The 24993-nt window shown below is 37.4% G+C and overlaps 1 protein-coding gene across 8 annotated transcripts in view; it reads right to left on the reverse strand.

Annotated features, from left to right (window-relative positions):
* BBS9 (Bardet-Biedl syndrome 9) overlaps nucleotides 1-24993 on the reverse strand; it is a 432945-nt gene that overhangs the window by 188647 nt on the left and 219305 nt on the right. For all 8 annotated transcript variants that reach the window (XR_012638234.1, XR_012638233.1, XM_074945360.1 and 5 more), the window contains one exon: nucleotides 5299-5521. Coding sequence is in view for 6 of the 8 variants with exons in the window: in XM_074945360.1 (XP_074801461.1) it covers nucleotides 5299-5521 (223 nt within the window). In the remaining 2 variants the exon portion in view is untranslated. The remainder of the gene's footprint in view (nucleotides 1-5298; nucleotides 5522-24993) is intronic.

The raw sequence follows: 24993 nt of genomic DNA on the forward strand, positions 1-24993 counted from the left end.
AGGTATCTTGGGAGATAAGTAATCTCTATTTGGGTCAGATGCCTGATTTTAAGAACAGATTAGCACTCTTAGATGCTTCTCAGAACTCATGTAGAACACAACATAAAAATAAAAATGCACATTGATTCAGCAATAACACTTCAGCTAGAAAAGAGGTCCTCAAATTATGGTCTGTGGAGTACTTGTTAGTAGTCTACAGAGAGTTGGTTGGTCCATGGTGGTGGCCTCTCTGCCTTATTTGAAACTGCTAAACAGCATTTATATAAAAATAAATAAATAGTTTTCTAATATTACTTTTCCAGGTAAACAACTGCAAGAGTTCCTGCAGAGATGTTCTACAATCATAAATGGGAGCAGGCAGTCTGTGCAATTGTGAATGAGAGGGATGGTGATCCATGAGGCAACCTACATTTAAATAGGTCTACACTACAGAAAAAGTTTGAGAACACCTTAGTTATATGTTAGCCAGAAGTCTGTTCCTTTCATCTAAAGATACAGATGGAAGAACCATTCATCTATGATTAAAGAAATTAAAGAAAGCCATTATCAAGTTATATTTTAAGATAACTGTTATAACTATGGAAAGATGAGTAAAGCTGAAACTACTGTGCAGCTATAATACATACTGTTAAATTTTCAGTCTTGAGGAGTCCACAGTCTGTTCATCAAATACCCTAGGAAAAGACTATCTTCAACTGGATAAACCTCACACCTGGCACAAGTGCAATTCCATAGACTTTAATGAAGTTACATTCACACTAGCTGACTTCCAGTTTCAGTAAATAATTTATAAAGTGCTCCAGCCATATCAAATTGAATATTAAAAGTAAGTTACTACACAACACAAAGGAGAAAAATACTTGATTGAATAAAACAAAAACAAAAACAAAACAGAAAGGGAGGAAAAGGATGGTCCTAGTCAAAAACAAAAATAATCCCCTCACCTTTAATAGCATATAGTTTAAAGATTATTTTTTATGGGGAGAGTTGAATCGAAGTAAATGTATTTTGGAAGATTTCTACACATTCGGGACCACAGCAAAGGCAGGATCACCGACCAAAAAGAAGTCGTGGTGGTGGGTGGTATGAGACTGTAAATACAGCTCCTATCAGAATGAGGCCCAAAGAAGTCTTCACTACAGGCACGGCTGACACTGCTTAGGTCTTTAAAAACCAACACTGCAAAATACATTAGTATTATAAGGAACCTGAAAAGCTACAAAATTTATTCACTGTAAGTAACCTGGATTTATACTGTAAATTCTCCCACCCACTAAACTTAGTGCATAACAACCTGGGTGGCCTACACCACCTTTCAACAGAACTTCTCTGGCCCTGACCCATACTAAGGATTGGCACAGTTCCCCAAACCCCTCAGCTTCCTTCTACCCCAGCTGCTTAGGCTTTGCCAAAGCCAACAAAGTGCAAGATGCAGCCTGATGTGACTTGCAGTTCTCTATGAGCACACTGGAGAATGGCTTCTCAGCACTTTTTGCCCTAAGTGCTTGACATACTAAGTCTTTCAAACAAACCATTTTCCCCCAACGTCATTCTTTCTATTTTATTAATTATTCCGACATTAAACCTCCATAACTCCATTAATTGAGCTCTTCAAGGTAGTCTGTTTTGAAAGCTTATGTATTTATTTATTCCAGCAAGACTTCTTTAAGGGAACTACATGCTGACGTGGCTGAAGAATAGAATATTTTGGAAATTAATATACACATTTCACATATACACATACCACATATGTTGAGGTGATATTCAATAAATAAATTGCACAACTATATAATAAATTGCATTTTATGCACTTTTGCCTATCTCATCTGTGCTCTGCCCACTAATTCATCTCTGTTCTAAGTCTCTGAGCAGTGTCAAAGAACCAACATGTCAAAAGAATAAAACAACCTGTGACAGAAAAAATTTTCTATTTTAACCTGCCTCCCAAAATGTGGAACCCCTTCTCCAACTCTCTGTCCCCCCCCCCCACAAAAATGAACCCTAAGCCAAGCCTCAGGACAGTCAATATTCCATCCTATACTGGTGACCTTTTAAAAGTCAGATAAAAAAATGATTTTTCAGTTTCCCCATTGTCAACTGAGACATATAGTGATTGCTTCCAGGCATGATACAACCTAGGACCTTAAAACATATTAAGCAATATTACTGTGTATGAAAAAACTATTTTTGATAATTTATATATTTACAATTTTCCTCCAAGGACTCCATACAGGTGAATTCACGTAACTAATGAAGTCTGACTCTTCAAGCAGATGGGTATGAAAGTATCAGTACTTTATTTTATCTGTAACATTTATAAAACAGTTACTCTTTAAAATATACAGTATGTGCAGTACAGAATGCATAATTTTATGATATTTTCAGAGCAGATTTTATTAGCACTTGTTTAGAATTACCTCTCTACATCATTCATGAGCAACGAGAATATCCCATATTCATGCAGATTAAGCCTTTTACCACACCAAATTACATTATTTCCATAATTATTATTTGATATTCATATTACAGTAACAACCAAAGTCCTTAATCAAATCAAGGCTCTTTTGTGCAACTTTATCGAACACTTTCAAGGACATGTTCCCTGTCTCAAAGAAATATTTATATCTATACAGACATCTATAGATTTGTGTATGCATATATGTTTGGCATTCCACACAGCATGGAATGACTTTGAATGAATGCCAGATATTACAAAACAAAATGAGAGGATATCCACAAAGATTATTAATTTATTATTAATTATTATATTAAGGTAGGGCCCAAACTGAGCTATACACTTTTTGATCACAGTGGTTGCCATGAAGAATCTACAAACTACAAAAATAAAGACAAATGAACAGGGAGTCCGCGGTGGGCGGGGGTGGAGAGGGAGGAGGAGATTACAACACGCAAACAAAGTATTCAGGCTGATGATAGGCATGCATCTTCACAATTACATGACTGTTGGTTTTTCTTCGAAGTATAAGCACACTAAATTCTGCTTCCCAACATCCTCCCTTCACCCACTGAACCACCTCACCAACCCTCTACCTGAGAGCTCCAGCTTCAAATACAGCATCCTTACATCTCCCACTCCTAATATATGAACCCCTCCCATCCTGATAGGCCACAATATGGCCCTATACCTTACCGAAAGTAAGTGAGCGGCATTTATTCAACAACATGCCACAAAATTCTTAAATTATGCACATTAAAGATCTTAGTCAATGTACAGACTCCCCTCATCTTCCATAGGCTTTAGATCATGTCCTAGAAGTTTCTAGTAGTAGCTTGGATGCTTAGAATTAGAAAGTTCCATACTTAGCTGATTCATCTACTCCACAAGTTCCACCTTAACCAGAAAACTGTCCTTCTACTAGCATTCTCCCAATATTATTTCATCCCAATCAGGCGTCAATCTTTAAATTTGATCATTAAAACTTGCCTAATATTTTGAGTTTGATTAATTTGAACTCAGAAACATTAGGTTAGCCTGATCCTGTGTCTAAATTAAGACTTTCCTAGCACTTGCATCAATAGAGCTGTCTTTAACTTTTCACTGTTACTCTGACAGGTATAACTGTTAAGGGTCAAATGAAAACTCATTCAGCAAGAGCTGCATCAGTCATAGTAACAGGCTTTCATTCATTTTGTTACTAAGATTCCAATAATATAACAGGATCAGTTATGGAAGACACAGCCTCATGGGGGCTTCAGCACTGAATACTGTCTCAATGATGCTTGTTATGAAAATGGTGTTAATAGCCCGACACTGGGAGTCTCAGAAGCTAAGGGATCACTGACCCTATGGAAGAAAATGGGTGTGTTAAATGCTCAACTGAAGCACTTAGTGTAGTAAAAATTGCTATAAAAGAAGGGGCTTGATGGCTGGAGCCACCTGACAAGATCCTACGGCCCCCAGGGGACAGTGGAGCTAATGGTTTTTTTAACATTTTAAACCCAGGACCTGCAAAAATATTCTGTGGGAGCTCACGGGAGAGTCTGACTTTTCCTGTAAGTCTGTTTGGGTCTCTGGAGAAGGAAAAAGGCAGAAAACTAACTCTGAAAGGGCAAAGATCCTATCCCAAAGGCTTCTGCAAACAAGAGTTGTCTGGATACAGTTTTGTTCCTATCACTGTCCAGGGAAACAGGACACACACAGATTATATATATATATATATATATATATATATATATATATATATATATATACACACACACACACACACACACACACACACGTGTGCATGTACAAACACACTGTACATAAATGAATTACACTAAGAAAATATCCTGACTTCTTGTCACTGATTTCTCATCCAAACAGAAACCACCCTGCAACACACAATTTCATCTTCCACTTGCCCAAAGGAAGTAACACTCCTTTAAAACAGTTCAAATTTGTGTTATCTTGATTGCATTCATATAGGGCTGTTGGCCTATTTTTCCAGCCCAGGAAGGACTAATGGCAGGCCTAAAAGTTTGATCATGCCCTTCTTTCAAGGTACAGTTTATTCTTCAAACACAATAAAACAGTTCAATATAAGTTCCATAAGTACACCTGGCCTTTTCCCCTGACCCAGGTCTCAGTTCCTGAGGTAACCGAACCTCTGATCCAGTTACAGTCTCCTGAGGGCACCCCAATTAGGTATTAGACCTCTAGCCATCACCTTTCTCTGTCCCCCAACTCTCTTCCCCAAGATTTAGGCTATTCTGCAATTCACTGTGATAATGTCAGCAGGCTGGTCTTTAGTTCAGCACTTGCCATCCTGTCCTCCCACAGGAAATGACAGGGTTAACTAGTAAACAGCCAGTATTCATAAAGCAAACTATTACCTATTCAGAACGAAAGTATTACAGTGAAAAACAGATCATAATGCAACAAATAAGCTTACATGCATCCTTACCGGGTATCATCATCTCCAACATGAGAACCTGGTAGCTTTCAAAGTACTTTAAAAATGGTAGCTAGTGATCAAATTTAGACCAACTTTAGCTAGAAATAGTTTTATTCTCTAGTCACTTTTTATTAGTTAGGAAAAAAACATAATGGATCATATTATATTTAATACCACAGAAAAAGAAAACATATTGTTCTAAAAACACATGGCATCAAAATTTCAGAAGAATATTTATTCAGTGGTTATCCTGGAATTTCTGAGAGGGAAAGGAAAGGCATTTCTCCTGGCCTCTCTCATTTCAGTGTAAAATAAACTCCAAATCTAACCAAAGGTACATTTTTTTTTACTTTGAATATATGCACACATTTCGAATGAAGAACATGTAGTAATATCTTACCTGGCATGACCATCGTTTGCTGAATATTTGTGTCTGTACTTAAACATAAGCGACCACCTTTGGCCAATCTATCACAGAGCAAGGTGATGTGTTTCTTCAGCCTGCTAGTATCTTTGGGTATACTCAACTGACTGGTGAGAGTCAGGGCCTGTTCTTTAGAGCTCTTGGACAGACATGTTCTCAGCAAGTGAGAGATGGCAGCATCCACGCTTTCTTCCCAACCCTGGATGAAGGAAAACGAAACTAGATAAAATGAAATGTAAAATCCTCCTCCTGATTTTAAACATACTGACAAATAAATAAAACTCAAAATGATAAAGAAAAGTTTTAGACAATACTAATACATAAAATAGATTTTTTGGTTTAATGAACTGCCATGAAAACAGAATTTTCAAAGTTTGTGGAAATAAAAAAATAACTAGTAAAACGGATAAAAATGAAATTTATCTCAAACACTAAAACTAAATGGGGTCAGAAAGAGAAATAGTTCAAATCAGAGACAAATATCATCTGCACAGGAAAATTATGAGAAGGATGGTCAAACTGAATATTCATTAAATTATAAAAATCAGAATTTACTATAAGCAAAACTTAGAAACAGATCTAGAAGAAATTATATGTAAACACAAATGTTACAATATTTACCAAAAAAATTGGAGAGGGCAGAGCTGTGTTCACCCTATTATTTTGCTTTTGGAATTACCAGCTAATATTCCACAAATTTAGGAGGAAACGGTTATGTAATTTATATTTGTAAATAGCAGGAACAACATGGTGAGCGGGAAAGTATATTCATAGCTATCCCATTGGTCCTCCCCTCCAAGAAAACTTCATTTAATTCTTTAGTGCTGAAGTTTATAAAGCACATTGCCTAAATGACTTTGGAGCAAATTCTGCCCTGACTTGTACCCAAATAATCCTATGTACAGTGGATTGAATGAGTAAAACTAAGGGCTGAATTTGTTTCGAAACCACACCAGGGTTTTCTGAACCTGATTTCTTTTGCATGAACAGCGAAAAAAATAATGATTTCTTTGACTAAAAATATTACGAGGGGAGAATGTGCAACCACTGATATAGCTTCTTAGAAATTAAATAAAATATTAGAGCTTTCATCTCATCATGAAAATCTATTCTATAAAACTCTTCCATCTCTGACCCACATATTGGGCACTGAAATCTAATCACTGTTGGGATAGAAAAAGCACTAAAGCCAGCCCCTCCAGAGATGCTACAAAACATGACAAATTATAGAACAAAATGTTATACATTTTGAGGATTCACTAGAAGACACAGATGTCCATAGTTATATTCTTGTCAAGTGTGCATCTTTCTCTACATCACCAAAGTTTCTAAATTTTAGACTGGTTCAATGAAAATCTTGGGAAGGTCCTAAGCATATCACCTGCCTCTTCTGAGCCCAAGCATTAACAACTGGGGTAAGGGCCAGAACCTGAACTGGTGTCAATTTATAGTAACTGAGGATCGGGTCCAGTATTTCCATCCAAATAAGTTATAGAAATACAATAAAAAAGAATCATTTAAATAAGAAAACCAAAACACAAACCAACTAAACTCAGGAAATTAAAAGTGGCTAGCATTCTGTCCTTAGCTCACACAGGTATGTTTTATTTTGTCTCACAGCCTTAATAATTTGTAAATCTAGTTTTTGTATTTAATTTCCATGTAAACCTGGTGTTTCAATAGACCATAAAACCACTCTTTCCAATTCAAGGATTGTTGACCTAATAAGTCAAGTCAACTGCAAAAGAGCCTTTATGATTGGCAAAGGAATATGAAAACTACCTCTAAATGAAATGTCTCTATGGAATTGTTGTTCAGGTGACTTTGTTCAATTAAGAATTAATTGTCTTGAATAATACAGTATTTGTTAGCAACTTTTATAACTGAAAGAGCATGGAGGACTAAGGAAGTGGGAATACACCACCATGTATGGGCTGAAAAACAATTGAGGTCTGAAAGGGAAAAGTGTGCTATACTACTATATATAATTACCCCCACAGAAAGGTCTGATTCAACACTCAGGCTCACAACACAGAACTCTGATTTTTTAAATAACCTATATGTTTGAGAGCTCACAGCAAACACTTATGTTAGGCAGGTCAGATGTGGGCAGTCTATTATCCTCCAGAAAACATTGCCAGATCTGCAACTTTTCCACAGTTGTTACAGCAGAATCACAAAGGCGGCATTGTTGAGAGGCTTAGGCACAGCACACAAGTTCTTCCTATCATCATCTGAAACAGGCATATCAGGAAGACCCAATTATTGAATATAAATTTGTTCCAGACTTGCTGGAACAAACAATGCTACCAAGCGTCCTCTGATTTGTAGCCAACAGGGAAAGGTTTGTCTTCTTCCTTTTGCTTCTGTGCCCAGATATAATGATAAGCTCACTTGGAAAATAGGTAAAATAGTGTTTTAATACTTTTTAGCCAAATCAGAGATACAAATCTAGAATTTGGAGATTTAACATGGATCTGTGATAATATGCAAGACTGTGAGCCCATAAATCAATGAATTACACTCATCAGTATATGTTATTATACATCTCACAGCCCCCATATAAACCATCAGGTGATTTCTATGTGTGAAAGTTAATGAACTGTGGATCTGGTTTTTGGCATGGGGGTGGATCCTAGATGCATAACCTTTGGATGACATCAAGGCCTTCCCACTCTCTTAACGTGGTGGAAGATCTAAAATGATGTTCTCTCTTAGGTAGATGATTATCCTTCTGTATTCCAAAAGTTTAGGAAATAAAACAGAATCCCCTATGAACAGGAGCCTGGACCAGCTGGTGAGACATTTCAAACCTCTGTTATCCATGATCATCAACGTTCAAACACTCCTAGATGCCTCCTGCCTCTATATACATTACTCACAGATCACTCTAATGTATGAAGTGCTAAGGGAGGAAGTTAGGTAGCTGTTGTGCTGGAGTTGCAGTGTAGAAACTGTTCACCTACATCATACAGAGTTTCTATATGGACCAAGACTGACGTTTATGAAAGCACCTTACTTTCAAAGCTCGTAAATTGGCCTAACTTTCAAAAGCACTTAGCACCCAACAGCTCCTGTTGAGTTTAATGAGGCAGAATTTCTGGCACATGGAAGTGAGAAGCATGGTTGTGCCCCAGATTTTCCCTAGCAATAGGGCTGAACTGCCTCCTGCATCCACACAGAAAAGATCCAGCTGATAAGTGACAGACTGAAGGAGATATGATGATCCAGCTGTCTCATATGACTTTTATAAAAAAACCTCCTAATAAAGATACTTTATTTACTATCCATCCTACATACATTTAACATGAAAATTAAAAGAACCTACATGTGTTGCTTTTTAATTGCTAATCTTAAAGGTGGTTATCAAAAAAGTGGCTAACTGGATCTAAGAGTTTCAGCTGAGTTTATGCAGACAACCATAAGTAAACAGTAACAATAAACCACCCATCCCATACTATTTAATGCTGTATTTAACTATTTGATTTTATCAGTGCTCCACACAGGAGCTAAAGGTTTCAACTTTATTAACACCATTCAGACTATCCTAATCAGCATCAACACAGCCAAGCTGAGCCCACAGTTACTAATGATCTCCTTTAGAGGCAGAGTCTGTTTTCACTGATCAGTTAAAATAGCAGTTGCTCAAACCAAAGACTTTCAGGCACAGGATACAAAACAATCTTAAAGAAAAATTTTAATGGTGGACAATCAGATTGATACAGCAGATTACAAGAGATAGCTAAAAACCTCCCAGAAATACAATACTTCCTTTTATTTCGTTACCTGGTACCTGGACCACAAGCAATACAGCTTTGTACACATACATATACTATTAAGCACTTTGCACTACATCCCCACTGAAAGGACACAAATCATGACACTGAATACACACCAGTAAAATACTACAGGTTTTGGCTAGATTTTTGCTCCTGGAAGGCAAAAATTGTAATGATGCAAAATATGTAGAAATTTACTTTCCAGACAACAGTTTTTAAAGGAAACAATATATGCAAGTCTAAAATGAATACAACCATAAGACATTAAGGCGCTTTAAACTCTGTTGATATCAGTAGAACAAAAGTAATAAAGCTTAGCCCTACAAACATCCCAAAGGCTCTGTTTTGACTAAAAGCTACCCACATTTGTATACAGAAGGTCACCAAAATGGTTAGACACTCAGGATAAAGTTTTCGAAAGTGTCTAAGTGATCTAAGAACCTAAGTCCTGTTTTCAAAAGTCTTTTCAGTGTTGCGATCCCGAGTGCCACAAAGACTATACAGCTTTAAATATCTGGAATTAAACTATTTTTGAAAATGAGATCTAGGCACTTTTGAAAATTTTTACCCAGCTAATTTAGTGGCTGAAAGAAAGGAAAAACAGAGGCGTTTGCCCTATTTGTGGATGAAGTATATTTTAGAATGCCTGGCACAATGCATTGTATTATTCAGTTCAAAGTACACAATTCATCTTCTTTGACCACAGAAATTATTTGAAATTTTGAAAGTTAATTGCATCCAAAGTTTTCTTGGTCTGGAACATACAACTTACCCATAAAAATATATCATTAAAACCTTCGGACATACACTGTTATGTGAGAATCTTACTATTGCATACTCTTTCAGTTCATAGTTTGAGCCACCCTCATTTCTCTATCAGGATTACACTTGCCACTCTCAGATTTGTCAGAACCTTTGATAAGGGCATAAGCATCTGGTGACATGGGCCTGAAGAGGCTATATTCATACCATTCCTCTCCAATGTGAAGGAGACGGATGCCAGGTGACATTTTGGTAAGCCTCAAGCCTCAGACATATGGGCACCACACAAAGCAAAGGATACATTTTTTAAAAAAAAGTAACCCTATATTTATTTAGTTATTTCAAGGAAGATATGCAATAATAAAATGACATCCCCATCCTCAGGTATGTCCCAGTCTTGCAGTTGCCTCTTTCCTTTGAACCAGAAACTCCTAAGGCCCATTTACAGAGCTACATCCTACATTTCTAATTTGTAAACCCAGTATTATTTTCTTTATAGGAAGGAGCTACCATCAACAGCACTGATACTAGAGGCCTCAGTTCAGCAAAACACTTGAGCACTGCACCTGCATAACTTCATTCACTTTGAGCTTCAGAGTTAATTGGGACTTAAGTATGTGCTTAAGTGCTTTGCTGAACAGCGATGGACATATTAATGGTAGACCTGGTCATTAGACTTCTCTCAGATGAAGAAAGCGTTCCTTAAGTACAATAAAGTGGTGTGCATGAAGCGTGTTAGCTCTCCATTTGGAGACTGTGACCTATGGAAAGAGTGCAGAAAATCTTTTGGTCCCCAGTTCAGTGAAGCACAGGAGATTCACAGGGTGTCCAAAGCTAAAACCAGGGAAATTGCATTTTTATTTTGTGTGCTGTGAAGCTAGAAACTTTGGCTAGTTTAATTATTTTTTTAAATAAAAATGCAACACATAACCACCGACCAGTCTTAAAGGACAATCATTTGTATTCATAATTATAGCCAGATCAGACTTTATTACAGTAAATATCAGTTTAAAATATTAACTGTGGTTATTTTTGCTATATTTTAACATAGATAATAATCAAGGTGTCTCAATTTTGGCCAACTATTACAATTTTCCCCTCACAGAAAATAATAGCAAGGATTTCCTGTTTGAATGAAAGCTGTTTGCTCTCCACTGCATTTTGTAGTGTTTTTAATATAGCATGAAAACTATTTGACAGGTCAATGGAATTAAGCATTGTACAATTCAATACTAAATTGATTAAAAGGCTTCCTTGAATCTCCTTTCTAACTAGATAAAAGTGGAACATAAAGCAACAGAAAGTAAACATGTAAATGCCAAGTGAAGAAAATTCATTATTTAGCTTGCAGATTATAGCAGTGATGTTTTAAGAGCCAAAAATTAGAAATGAAGACAAATGAGCTAATGATTTGCTCTGGAAGAACACACCACATTATTCTGCATTCCCCTACTCTTGTGATAGCGTAACACTGAAAGAAGAATACAAACAGAAGATTGTTTTGTTTGTTGCTGTCTCCTGAAAGTCTGCTGAGACAAAATGCACAGACCGGATATCATGTCTTTGGGAATGATCTAAACTCTTCAAGCACAAATGTTTGCCCACCAGGTTATCAATATCAAAGGCTTATTCACAATCAAGTCTATAATATGGACAAATTATTCAGTTCACTGTATAACAATGTATTTTTAATAGATATCCCTATCACTCAAGAACTATATCAACACTGTGTTTAAAAGTTTGGCTGTTATATATGTATATGCTGGAATCTCTTCCCCCTCCACCAAGCTGAATTCTTTTTAGAGAATGCAAATAAAGAGCAAAATCTCAATATAAACCATATGCTTGTTAACAATGTAAACCGCAAAAATAATGCAGGAAACGGGAATAAAATACAGTAAGTGCTGAAATTAGAAAACAAGGTTAGAAATAACATACCTGGATTTGAAAAAGTTGCTGGAGAAATTTATGAGCAACAAAGTTTGTAGTCATGTTAAGATAAGTATAATCAAACTTTATTTTTCATGACAAAAAGATTTTATCTTAAGAGTCAAGTGGCCTGATGGTTATGCTGTTTTTGGATTTTCCTCTTTGCAGTGGTAGAATGTGGGTTTTCCTCAAAACAAGTCCATACATATACAATAGGCACACTTAAAAAGTTCTACAAGTTTGAAAGATTTTACTAGGTCTAATGGAATTCCCCATTTTAAAGATAAGGGATATCTCTGGAACTGGTAGAATATTTCATACCAACAGAATTCTTTAAGTCTTTCCACTGTACGTGTATCAGACTCCAGGTCTTGATGTGGATACAGCTGCATGGCCCAAGTGTTGGTGCTTTCCAGTTCCACCAGGATAATCTCTGATAGTTTAAAGGGGGAAGGAACAAAGTATATTCATGGACACAATTACAGATAGCACTCAACAGCAAAGAAGGGCAGCACTAGCAGAAAGCTACACTAGTTCTACTCTGTGATCAGATCTAGAGGTCAAACCAGATGGCCATTATCCATAATATCATTTAGCTATTAGAATTTCTACTTGAATTTGAATAATAGACTATTACTTAGTTTAAATTCTGACTCGGTTTCAACAGGTGTTGAAGTGGCATTATCAATTATATTAAAGTGAGGATAAACCTAGTCATGTAAGACAAACTAAAATCAAGAGAAAAAGAAGGAAAAACTCTGGCATAATAGTCCAAAACAGAGTAAGCAGGTTGCAGATAAATTTCTTTAATCAAACATAGCAGCAATAATATTTCATTTTCATTTATACCTCAGAGAAAAACTACACCTGAAGATTGGAACATTTTCTTTTCAGACAATCAGATCTGAAGTCTTACCATATTATCATCAATTACATGTATTGTGGTAGCACCTAGCCCAGTCATGGATTAGTGCCTCACTCTGAAAACATATAAGAAAGAGATGATCCCTTCCCCAAAGAGCTTGCACTTTAAGTATAAGATGAGAGGCAACAAGTGAATATTACGAGACCACAGGGAAGTATACAGTAAAAAGAAGACAATACAGGTTATCATGAAAAATCAGCAGCAACAATTTACCAACTACCTAACCACTGTCAAGTTTTTTGTAAGCATCATGGCAGAGGAGACTTAAGGAAGGACAGATTAAGAACCGGTGAACAAATGATCGTTACAAAAGAGGCCTAGTCTGAACCGTAGGCGGTCAGAATTCCCTTAATGCCTTCCTGCCAGAATATACTCTGAATTGGTATAAGACATTGCTTAAATCGCATGAGTACTCTGCATAGCTATTAAGTAAACTTTTCTTCAAGAGCAACTATTTTCATACTATTTCAAGGAATCTGATTCCAACAGTAAAACCTAGAATTCTGGGTGGAGTGGGATTAAGGTCACGCTTTTTTTTCCTCCATCAGAAATATGCCTGTCAATTCTATACAACTGGGATGTAATCAGCAGTTAGTCCTAGATTAGAAAGGGAATGGAATCATGATCTGTCCAATGGGAAAACACTCCTTTTCTACCACAGCGTGAAGAACAATCTCCGGAAGCTGACAAATATGAATTCATCCTGTTAGTAAAATGTGTACGAATGCCTATGGCAGCACTACATCTTTTGTCTAGGGGAGCATACATAGTATATAAATGCATATGACTCACTTTTTCCTGGGGAGTGTTCTTTACTTTTTATCAGTATCTTTGTTGTGGTATTTTTCTCCTCTAAGAAGCAACTTGTGGTCCACTGTATTCTTTGATCTCAGTTGTAAGGACACGAGAAGTGAGACAGATTTTTTTGAAGGGCTCTAGTCCACTGATATGTATTTTGGGTGCTCTTTTTACACCCACTTTGTCCCAGAGCCTCTCTTGAGAATGAGCAGAAAGATGAGCATCAATTTGACTAGGAAGCAGAGTGGCATTCTTAAATCTACCTTATTCTCATACAAGATCAGTACTAGCCTTCTAGTGACTGTGCCCCTAACTCCTAAACAATTGTTGCTGTTTTGCCAATCGAAAAAATGGTCTTGTTGGGAAAACAATACCTTATGGGAATACCTTAGTGATCTTGATGGAAAAATCTTGTAAGCTCAAAAAGGGGTATTGTACAACTATATTTACGTTCAAGAGCAAATCAGTTCACTCAGATCATCAGATAATTTCCAAAGTGTGCAAACTGTAGGTATTTTTTAGAACTCTAGTAATATGAGGATGGCTAGATAGCATGTAGTACCGTAAAGCCTTTATCATGAAGTTGATAGCTGTTATTTTATTAAGTATCTGGTACACAGTTCTGCAGAAAGTCCCACTTCTAGAAACAAATGGATATTCGAGATTGTAGGTTTGCTCTGGCTAGTGCTGTGGTCTGTGCACCAATACAATGAATGGTAACCAAATCAGAGCATATGCCCTCTATAACGTAGCAAATCTTTTTCTAAATGAAGACTGTGTTAGTCACATTTCTAGAGTAGGTTTATACTTCCATTCTCCTCTCCCTTTCAGAGATCTGTTCAAGGATGAATGGACTGAATGACAAATCGGAACCTGATGTATCAAGGTCCAGTCTAGATAGTAATTTTATGGGTCCTTGCAAAGCTATCTGAATGTTCTTGAATAACTGTGGCTAAATTATTACATGGCCTGCCTTTCTGATAGGATGTTCTTTTCTATCCATGCGAACAGTCTAGAATGAGAACAATTAGTTCCAGTTGTAATCAATCTTTATAAAACATCCATGTCTCCACCTGAATGGTACATGGAGGTAGGCCTTTTTTTTTTTTTTTTTTTTTTAAGGTTGATCCAGGCTATTAAGTTAGTTATGAATGTCAAAACTAATTACAGGTATCTGAGATAGTGCATGTATTTGCTCTGTTCTTATAGGTCCAGGACTGTTTTCATATTTCCTAATTTCTGCTGGAGCATGAAGAATATTTATTTAGTACTTCCTAAAGACCAGTTGGAGGAAATGCTTTTGTGGGCCATTTCTAGCAGATACTGAATAGCGATTAAGATGTTTGAGTGGCTGATGTGCATGTGAGTGTATGAGAGGGTCTTTCAATACTGATAATTATAGGTATCTCCTTGCAATGTTTAGGTAATTTCCTTGTATGCCTTTGGTAATAACTGCAATAGTACGAGTCCATCATGACAGACTACCCCATATCAGGAGTATCTGTCTCCTGAGATTCATTGGCCAGTCACTGCATGGATCTAGGGTTAGAGGAAGCTTTATGGCTATATTTTGATTGACTTTTCGCTCTCTTAATGCCCTGATCTAGTACTGCCTCTCTTGTATCCTTGGTCCTTTTTTTGGATAACGGAGCTGCGATGGACAAAAGGAGCTGTTGTATTCATTGCATAATCTGTGTGCATTAAACTTCTTTGTAGCTGGCTTACAAACTATCTTGTTTTGCTTCCTTACACTGGAATCAGCTAACACCTCATTTATCTTTTTTTTTTCTTCCAAAAAGCCTTATGCTGGTAAATTTGGCTGAAGTGAGGTGCTGCTTGGCTTCTGCAGCCACCATCAAAGAGGTCTGCATGCATACATGCTGGTAGCTCTAGATCCTGCTGCAGAACTCAATACATCCAGCAGTGTGCCTGCCACAAATGAGGCCACAAGTTCAGTGATGCTTGGTGAGATTTTCCTGACTTGGAGAACACCTGTTGGACCATTATATATTTACTCTGGTGAAACAACCGGAGGAAATGGATACTTGAAAAGATACTCCTGAGGCCTCACAATGCATCTCAGGACAGCTTTTATTTTCATGGCAGTGGTGTCCTTAGGGAATCGCTTCCCTTCTATTATGATAATAGTCTTTATTGGACCATCAGTACAGCATCTACTTAAGGAAGCATGATGTATGAGTTTCTTTGTTTCTGGGACCTGTGAAACTTGGAACACTGCCGACTCAGACATCTGGATTTAATGGGTTGCTCCCATTTCCATTTCATGGCGTTTTCCACTGCCACAGGGAATCCCTATTTCTCCCTTTGAGTTCAGAGAAGCATTTACCTGTTGGCAGTTTAATCCTCTGAAAGTATATGTTTGGATTCCCAGACCCCCTATAGCCCTTTTAGCCATAGTTTTTAACTGTCTCAGCATCTGACTCTCCTGGTTCTGATTCTGATAGTCTCGCCTTCCTCAGTTGAGAAGGTGAAGGAGAATGCCAAACTGGTCTCATGTCTTTACTAGGACTTCTTAGATTTGTGGGTTTTGCTATATTTAGATTCCTTTTTCTTTGTTTCTTGCTACCCTGGAGCTTAGGGGGTAGCCATGGGCTCTCCTGTGCCCCTCTCTAAATTTAATCTGCTGCTTCACCTGCTGGGTAGAAAGCCTAGACTCTGAGTATATCGAAATCTCATTTTGTTGAAAGATACAGTCCAGAATTATTGAAATAGGTTGTACCATGGTCCTGGCAGCGTCTCAGTTCTTTGGCTTGGGCCAGAGTGAGAGTGCAAAGAGGACAGTACACCCAAATACGTTCCCAGGTCACATGAAGAACACTGAAGGGATTATTTTACAAAGTCAAGAAATCTTTACAGGCAATCAAGGACTTCTTTAGTTTTCTTAGTTTTATTTGCTGAGTCAAGTCCATTGAATTTTTGTCTTGCTGGGGCTGTTGATGTTGTTTGACGTACAGCAATCTCCCTGCCAACTGTACAGACACTTGAGGGAGAACTAACATCATTATTAATTTATGAAATTAAGAAAGATGTTTTCCATGGACCAGCGGACAAGGAATCTCCCATCGTATCATCTGTAAAAATGGCAGCGCTTTGTTGAAAATAAGTGATAGTAATTTTGTCTATGATCTCAGGGATCATTTAACAAACTAAAATGTTTGCCTGATCTTCTAAAGCAAGGCTGAGATGGGGGGAGCACCTGGCTTCTTCCTTGGCCTCACTGGCAGACAACACTGTCTTTGTGAACTGGGATGCATGATACATGTTGCTAGATAAACATTTGTTGGGAAAAAATCTGTCCCTAAAAAGAGGTGAAAATAACCAAAGGAGGGTTTAAAGCAAAAGGATGGCTAAGAATCCCTGCCATTTACCCTACAAAAGAAACAGTAGCCTATTGCTGCCTTAATCATTCCTGCCTTTAAGGGAAGACCATTTGAAGACAGGTGCCTTGGTGACTGAGTGCTAATATGGCCTTCTGGAAACAGATCTGACTGCCTTTGGTTCTCGAAAGAGAGGACCTACTTAGCCATGGTGTATTAACAGTCATGAAACAAAATTTCACAAGATTGTTCAGAATGTTTCCATCTTATTTTCTCAAACAAAGCCAAAGATATCCAATTTTATTTAGATGTTAACATTCCATGGCAATATCTACAATTAAAGTACTGCAGCACTTTGCTAGCGTGAGACAGCCAGAAAGAAAAACTGACCAGTCTACTTTCATTGTCTGCGATTAATGTAATGCAAAAAAGTAAACTAACTGCATGCAAAACATGAAGGGTAAAGTTATGTTTTAAAGTACCTTCAGTTTTAATTATTTTAAAAATGTTAATTATATAGGTAAGGAAATTTTGGGGGTGTTTTTAATACTAATTTTAACCAGTGTTCATTTAAAACAGCAGTGCAATATACTGTACAAGATCATGCTGCTGACCCTACCTTGGATCTACAGATCATTCAGTCAAGAAAAAAATATCCACAGGACTCTCCATTGACGTTATTCTGACTTCTTTGAAATAAATGAAATCAATAGAAATGAAAGGGATTCCATTACGGACTGCAAATGCATGAAGATCTTTTGAAGCACATACTGGGAAAGAGAATTGTTGTTCACTGTAATGCATCAGCGATGTCACTAAGAAGTCTAGATGAAAACTGTTGTGAAATGCCACGGTGCATTGCACATTCAGCAGTTACTACACTTCTGCAGTTTAGGTAAAATCAGACACTAAAGAAGATTAATCTAATTAGCTTAACAAAGAGAAGGCTGAAGTGACTTGATCACAGTTATTAAGTAAATACACACAGAGAAGATTTCTGATAGTTGAGGGCTGTTTAACGTAGCAGACAAAGACATAAGATACAATGGCTGAACACTGAAGATAGACAAATATCAGATTAGAAATAAGGTGCTTTTATTTTTAGTAAGGGGTAATTAACCATTGGAACTTCTTTCCAAGCAATGTGGTGCATTCTCCATCACTTGAAGTCTTTAAATCAAAACTGGATGTCGGTCTAAAAGTTATGCTCTAACTCGACCAGAAGTTATGGGCTTGATGCAGGCACCACAGTGTTACACAGAAGCACAAACTGCATGATCATAATCGTCCCTTTTGGTAATAACATTTGTAAAACTATGCACATATATACCTGTCACAGGGTGGCCCTACCTGGAATGATCCCCCTTGACAGGCCGCAGCATGACAGATGCACTTGCCTCATTTTCCCCTTTCAGAGTCCGCCCCCATGCCCAAACAATCCAGTTTTTCTTAGTACAAATGGCTATTGTGGGTTTAATTTATTATAACAGGCCAATGCATGTAAGCCATAAAAAGAGTCCCACAACCACCGTACAGAATTTCCCCAGCATAGCCCATATAGTACATGAAATGTACATGCCCAGCATCTCTCACCATGCTCTAGCTTTCAGGACATGCCGCCCTGGCATTAGGCCTCTACTGTCTCTCTGCCAAGACAGCCACCCCAACCCTTCAAGAGTGGAGTGGAACCCTACTCTTCATAGCAGGAACCCCCCACAGCCTCTCTGCTGGGAGGTCATCTTAACCAGGTGAGCATCCCTCACTCCCCTCTGCCCATTTACTCTTCCCCTGGGTTCAGCTCTCTAGCGTGGAGATGTCAGCAGGTAAGCCCCTCTCTGCTGCTACTCCTGTCTTAAGCCTTTTCTAGCCCTTGGCTCCAGCACTCCAGCTTACAGCCAGCAGCCATCGCCCTCTGCTGCTACTCCTACCTTCAACCCTCTGGCCCAAGCTCTAGTTTGAAGATGTCAGCCAGTGAAACCCTCTTGTTGTTCCCCTTGCTTTCAGCCTTCCACTGGGAAACATCTTCTGCTTCCTACCTGGACTTTGTACACTCCCCTAGTAGCTTTCACCTGCCTGATGCTCACTCAGCCAGCTCTGATTCACCAGGTCTGTCTCACTGGGTCTGTCCCTGACCTTTTATAAGCTGGATATTGCCCCGCCCTCTTAATTGGCCAAACAGGAGCATCTGCTCTGGCTGAGGGAACTGGACCTACTTTAATCAACCCAGTCACAGCCACCCTGTGACAATACCAAATTAATTTGATGCCTGCAAAAGTTTGTTTTTAATTATATTTTTTATAGCAAGCAGGCAAAACCAAGACGACTTGTGGGAAAAAATATACTTTTCCCCTCCCCGTACCAACCACAGCAAGAATAGCAGATGAATGACAAAAAGACTGGAAAATACCAGAGGAGATAGCCAAAGAGGGCAAGGATTGTTTGTAAACCCTTCAGGGCAGGAAGCAGCAGGTGAAACTGTATTGTAATACAGGTTAAGTCACCACAGGATTTCACGGGTTCTACTAATCCTTCCTTTTTTGCCCTGCAGAGAATTTGTCCTTTTCAACTGTGTCCATGAAATTCATAGTTAAGAATCAGAGTGAATTCAGCTTGATTTGACTTGGTATGTTTGTCCTACCTCACTCAAACCTCTGTTGTGTACCATTTTCTCATGAAGCAAATTAACTGTCAAAAGAGAATGATTTACAGATATTTATTGGCATTTACTGATTGTGCTCAAAATAAGTGGTGAAGTTCCCCCTCTACGGAGCTCCTGCCAAATATATACATCAAATACACAGTGTGTAGTGGTTAGAGTGCCTGGTCCACCATAGTTAGCAAAGAAAATCATGATGTCTTGGAGGGGAAGCTTAATATATGTAGGAACTTCTCAGTCAGGAAGTTCACTAGCTAGTGCTTAAGGCATGGCTTTTTGTGTTATATCCTTACTCTAATATGGTGTCAGAAGTAAGCGAATCCCTCTTTTTAAAGAAGGAATTTGGGAAAGCAAAGAGACTACCAGAGTGGTGAGTAAGTGGGGAAAATGGAAAATCAGGGAGGAGACCTGTGAAAGCTGCTCCATGAAGCAGACAGAGCCCTGTATCAGTGCAGCAATGGAGCCCATGGCTACGTAATCGAAATTTAATTTTGGCAACTCCTGCAACTGACCTTACTGGATCCAAAGAGCTGAGCAATTCCAGGTGGCTTTGGGTTTAACTGGCAAAGCACAAAAATACCAGGTAAATTCCCTGATATTTGCCAATAGTGAGATTGCTGCTGATATCCTGATATGCTGATATGTGCCATACCGACGAGGAAAAGAAAGAATAAACCAAAGTGAAAGAGGCTTTAGATGCCCATTTCATACACAGACAGAATATGATATATGTAAGGACCAAATTTAATAGGAGGAGCCAGGATGTTTTTATTACTGCAGTTCATAGTCTTGCTGAACACTGCAAATATGAAAGATTAAAAGGAATAAAAAGAGACAAGTTAGAGAGTGTCTTTTATGCCAACAATTACGTAAAGCCCTGAATAAGCTTCCATCAATGGAAGAAGAAAAGACTTCCAAGAAAGATGTTAAAGTCTACAATGACTTTGCTTTGACAGCAATTCCAGCATCTGGGGTATATAATTGTTAACCCCACATTACCAACTGCCACTGCCTAGTGATATATCTTTGGAGTGCTGGAAAAATATTTGCAAAAACCACAAGTAATCTCTATAGGCCTATGGACAAAAGAAATACAATTTAAAATAACTAGGACTAAAGAGGAGTTGACAGAAACTGAATGGTGCAAAAAAATCGGGAAAAAACTATCTCACTACACTATGCATGACAGCTTTGGTTCTTCCATTCTAAAAAGTTGTTATAGAAGACATGAATTGGGTGGAGACATCCCTGGGACTTGGTCCGGATTTACTGTAGTTCAACTGAACTCCAGAGTCTGGACTATACATATATGCTAATTAGTGAAAACAGCAAAGCTGAGATTCCTGATAGGTTAAAAAAAGGGTTATGCAAAGAACATTGCTGTCCAAAAAGTTTAAATCATTCTCCACAAGTTTTTAACAGCAGCAAACATTGGGGGAAGGAGTCAAGAAATGTTGAACATTAGCAGCCTTGAGAAAATTGTACATCTCAAAATTAATCCACTTACAACTTATATTTAATCTTGAGAACTTTCAGTCACGAAGGGATCCACTTTCACAAAGTGGAGCTCTTTGTGTTAAAGAAACAAAAATATGCAACAAACAAAAAGCCTGTATCATGTACAAATGCTAGGAGATTGCTTTTTTGTCAAATTAGCGATCCTATTCTCTTTCTTTCCCACTTACACCCAAATCCTGTTCTAACTTCACTTGACATTAATTTCAATAGGACTATTATTTGGCATTTAGTAATTGCTTTTGCCACAATGTTTTCCTCATGTTATTCTGCTTTAACATATACGGTGTCCATATTTTCTCTGTAACTCAGTAAGATCATTAACTCAAGTTCACAGCATTACATAACATAGTCAACTATTTTAAAAATAACTATTTCTACCTTCAAACATTTCTCTTTCCCCAAATTAAAACTGTAATATGAGATTAATTAAAGGTTGAGTGTGGAAACAACTTAGCTGGTAGCTATATCAAATGTAAAAGAAAAAAAAAGATAGCAAAAATCAAAAAGGCATCGCCTAGCAAACGTTAACTATAACATCAGAAATTTGACTATAATAGAGAATGGGTGATTTTGTGCAGTGAAATTCCTATGACGACATTATTTGGTAACATCATGGGAACCATAAAAATATTTATTCTTTGATTAGGTTCAAATAAACCACTACATTTATGAGGGTCCTCTATCAGTCATAAAATTATGCAGTTAATAGTGACAGAATTTTTTCCTTTGTAATTTTATAAACAAAGAGGTTTTTAATAACTGTAGTGATAAGACATCTGAATCATCACTCAATCCAGACGCCATACAACCATAATATCACAACTATCCTGCACTGTATGAACCCTTTGAACCTTTTAAATTAGCCTGGATAAATATCCTGCCCTCCCAGAAGGATTTCCTATTGTAAACATATTCTCTATCACAAACTCAACATGTTTAGAATCTCTCTCTCTCTCCAGATCAATTTAATCAAGACAATAAAAAAAAAAATCAGTGGAAGAATAACTCCATGCTTTCTTTTTTTATTTCCCCCCCCCATCCATATTCTTGTTCTCCTCTTTAGTAAGCTAATAATAAAAGAGATAGCTCTGCAAAATATTCATCAGTTCTATTAAAAAAACCCACAAATGTTTATTACCTCAAGACATCAACAAACATACTATAGTCAGATTTTTTTTCCTCCAAAACCACCCCAAAACACAGTTTCTAAAAAATACATTTTAACTTGTAAAATAGTGAGTAAAAATAACATAGATTATATATATTAAAGTATAATAGGGTGTACCATAGAGCTCCACTTTAACTGAAGCACTCTTAATTGCATATACGTTCTTCCACAATATCTTAAATATGGGCTCAATCCTACTCCGATTGAAGCCAGGGGCAAAATTGCTATTGATTTCAATAGATTTCAACCATGATTTCCCTCTATTGAGTTTTGCCTTCAGCTTCAATGGGAGAAAGATCAACACTGTTTGTTTTGTCAGACAAAACGAGCAAATTTATCACATCAAATAACACTGAATTTTTAACATGCATCTTGCAAGGACAGCCTTATAGCCTCATTCTAGTGCCAACTCATTTAATTTGGTTCAGATCCTGATGTTATGTTCCTTGGACTAAGCAGATGTCGGGAGTTGTATGGAATAAAAGAAGGAATCACAGAGAAAAGTTTTGCTTTACTAGTATCAAACTAGATACTACTTCCACTCAAGATGTCCAAGAGAATCTCACTTAGCACTCCTTGGATGGATGGATGGATGGATGGATGGAGTTTTAGTATTAGTATATAAAGTTAGCTAAAAGTATAATGATAGCCATGATACAGGGAAAGTCTACACTACAGTGCTACATTGGCGCAGTGCATCTGGTGAAGATGCACTATGCTGACGGGAGAGAGTTCTCCTATCTATATAATTACTCCACTTTGGAGAGGAGCGTATGCTATGTCGGCAGGTAAATGTCTTCTGCTGACACAGTGCCGTGTGGACAGCATGAAACTTGCATTGCTCAGGGGGGGCTTTTTCACACCTGGGAGTGACGTAAGTTAGATTGACTTATGTGGTAATATAGACCTGCCCAAAGCTCCTTAGGGATTGAGAAGGGGAAAAGATAGGTATTTTCAGAGACCTAAAGACCCTTTGGTTACCAAAGCACAAGAAAAAAGCACAACCTTAGTTTTCAGGAACTTTATTTTCAAAGAATGCACTATTCTTTTTATTTTGACATATCTTTGTAGGTGGCAAAACCAGACTTTACTTCAATTAAGAGTATGTAAACCATGATATGTTCTGCAACAGGAACTGTTTACTAGTCTGAGAAGCTATTTATTGTCAATGGGAACTCGAAACACTGAAATACTCTTATGCTAAGTGTCCAAATGAAGTGCCTGGCAGGTCCAGAAAACAAGCAGCAATCTCTTCTAAATGGAATGGCATGTATGAGAATAATGTTGACGTTATGGTTAGAAGAACTTTTTTTTTGTTTTTTTGTTTGTTTTTTTTTACAGTAATGGTATGTTCTAAATATTTTCCCTTTATTAAAAAAGCACTTTCTGAGTTTCATGTTCATGAAGCAGAAAATATTCTAGAGAGGTATATTGTATCCAAACTATCTTCTAACACATTCCACCCAAATAAAAATACAACAAACCATTGTGCAGAATTGTTTGAAGAGTAAATAAAAATTCTTCAGAGTACTTTCTTTCACCACATTCCACTCAACTGCTTGTGGGGAAACCTGAACACTAGCTGGGAGCTTCTGTCTGTAAATACCATTGGTATGTCAGAAGCTTCCCTCCCCCCATCTAAACTTCTCTTTAAATTACATTCAGATTTTTGTAGTACCATAATAACTTTTTTGTAGTACCATAATAACTACAATATGGGATGTATTTCAATAGTTCGGTAAAGGCTTCTTTTAAATTTCCAACCCATTATTTCAGGTTTACATTTGTCATCCCAGCCTCTCTGCAGGATTCACATCCCCACAACATTTATATGTGAGGTCTTGCATCTTAACGTGGAAAATTGTGAACTACTATATCAAAACCACATCGAGATATATATTAAAGTGGTATCTCTTATTTTAAGATACATAACAGATTTTCCCATGTTGTACCAGAAAGTGTGTCAAAGCAATACAGTAGTATAAGCCCTAATGGGACAATAAAAGTGAGCCATGCAAAACCAGATAGTTTCCACTTTCAGGGGACTCAAATGAACCTTCTGCTGATTTAGCTCATGTGAATTTACACCCCTGACTTTTTCACTTTGAGTTTCAGGTTTCAGTAAGTCCAAACACCAAAGCCCAAATGCCCACTGTTTTTCCAGGTTTGGGGTAAAAACTATGTGAAACACCAAGTTTCACTTGTTTTCTAGCTGAAACAACGAGTATTCCTAGGTGCGTTTGGAACTTAGCCCAAGCTTGCTAAAATGGCTACTGACCAGCCCAAAATTTGGATATATAATGAAACCTGGATTCAGTTTACATTGTAATAGATCAGCACAGCTTATTATAATGTAATTGTGAATTAAGAGTATGCAATTTAATATTCAAATGGCTTTTTAGATTTTTTTTTTTAGTTTTCCATTCTGTTTTCATTAAATATATTTCCCCATTCAATTCTGACAGGAGTTGTACAATATTGTCTCCATTTCAAAAAGAGATGTGTGTCAAACTTCTCTTCAAACTGTAGGATGGATTTCTTAATGGTAATGTGCTTTTCTAGTGCATGGTCTGTATGTTTACACACAACCATAGAACACTCAGACATTAAACAAGTACAGAATACAATAGAGATCTGCACACAGATGATATATTCACAGTATGGACTGGACGTGAGAATTTTACTGTTCAATAAGATTGTGTCCTGTAACTCATATCTATTATATAAACAAATTGTGCCGTATATATTTCTTATTAATAAAGCACAGGATAATATTGTCACATTCTGGGGTACAATCC

This window comes from Natator depressus, chromosome 2, assembly GCF_965152275.1.
Source record: "Natator depressus isolate rNatDep1 chromosome 2, rNatDep2.hap1, whole genome shotgun sequence".
NCBI classification, from domain to species: domain Eukaryota; kingdom Metazoa; phylum Chordata; order Testudines; family Cheloniidae; genus Natator; species Natator depressus.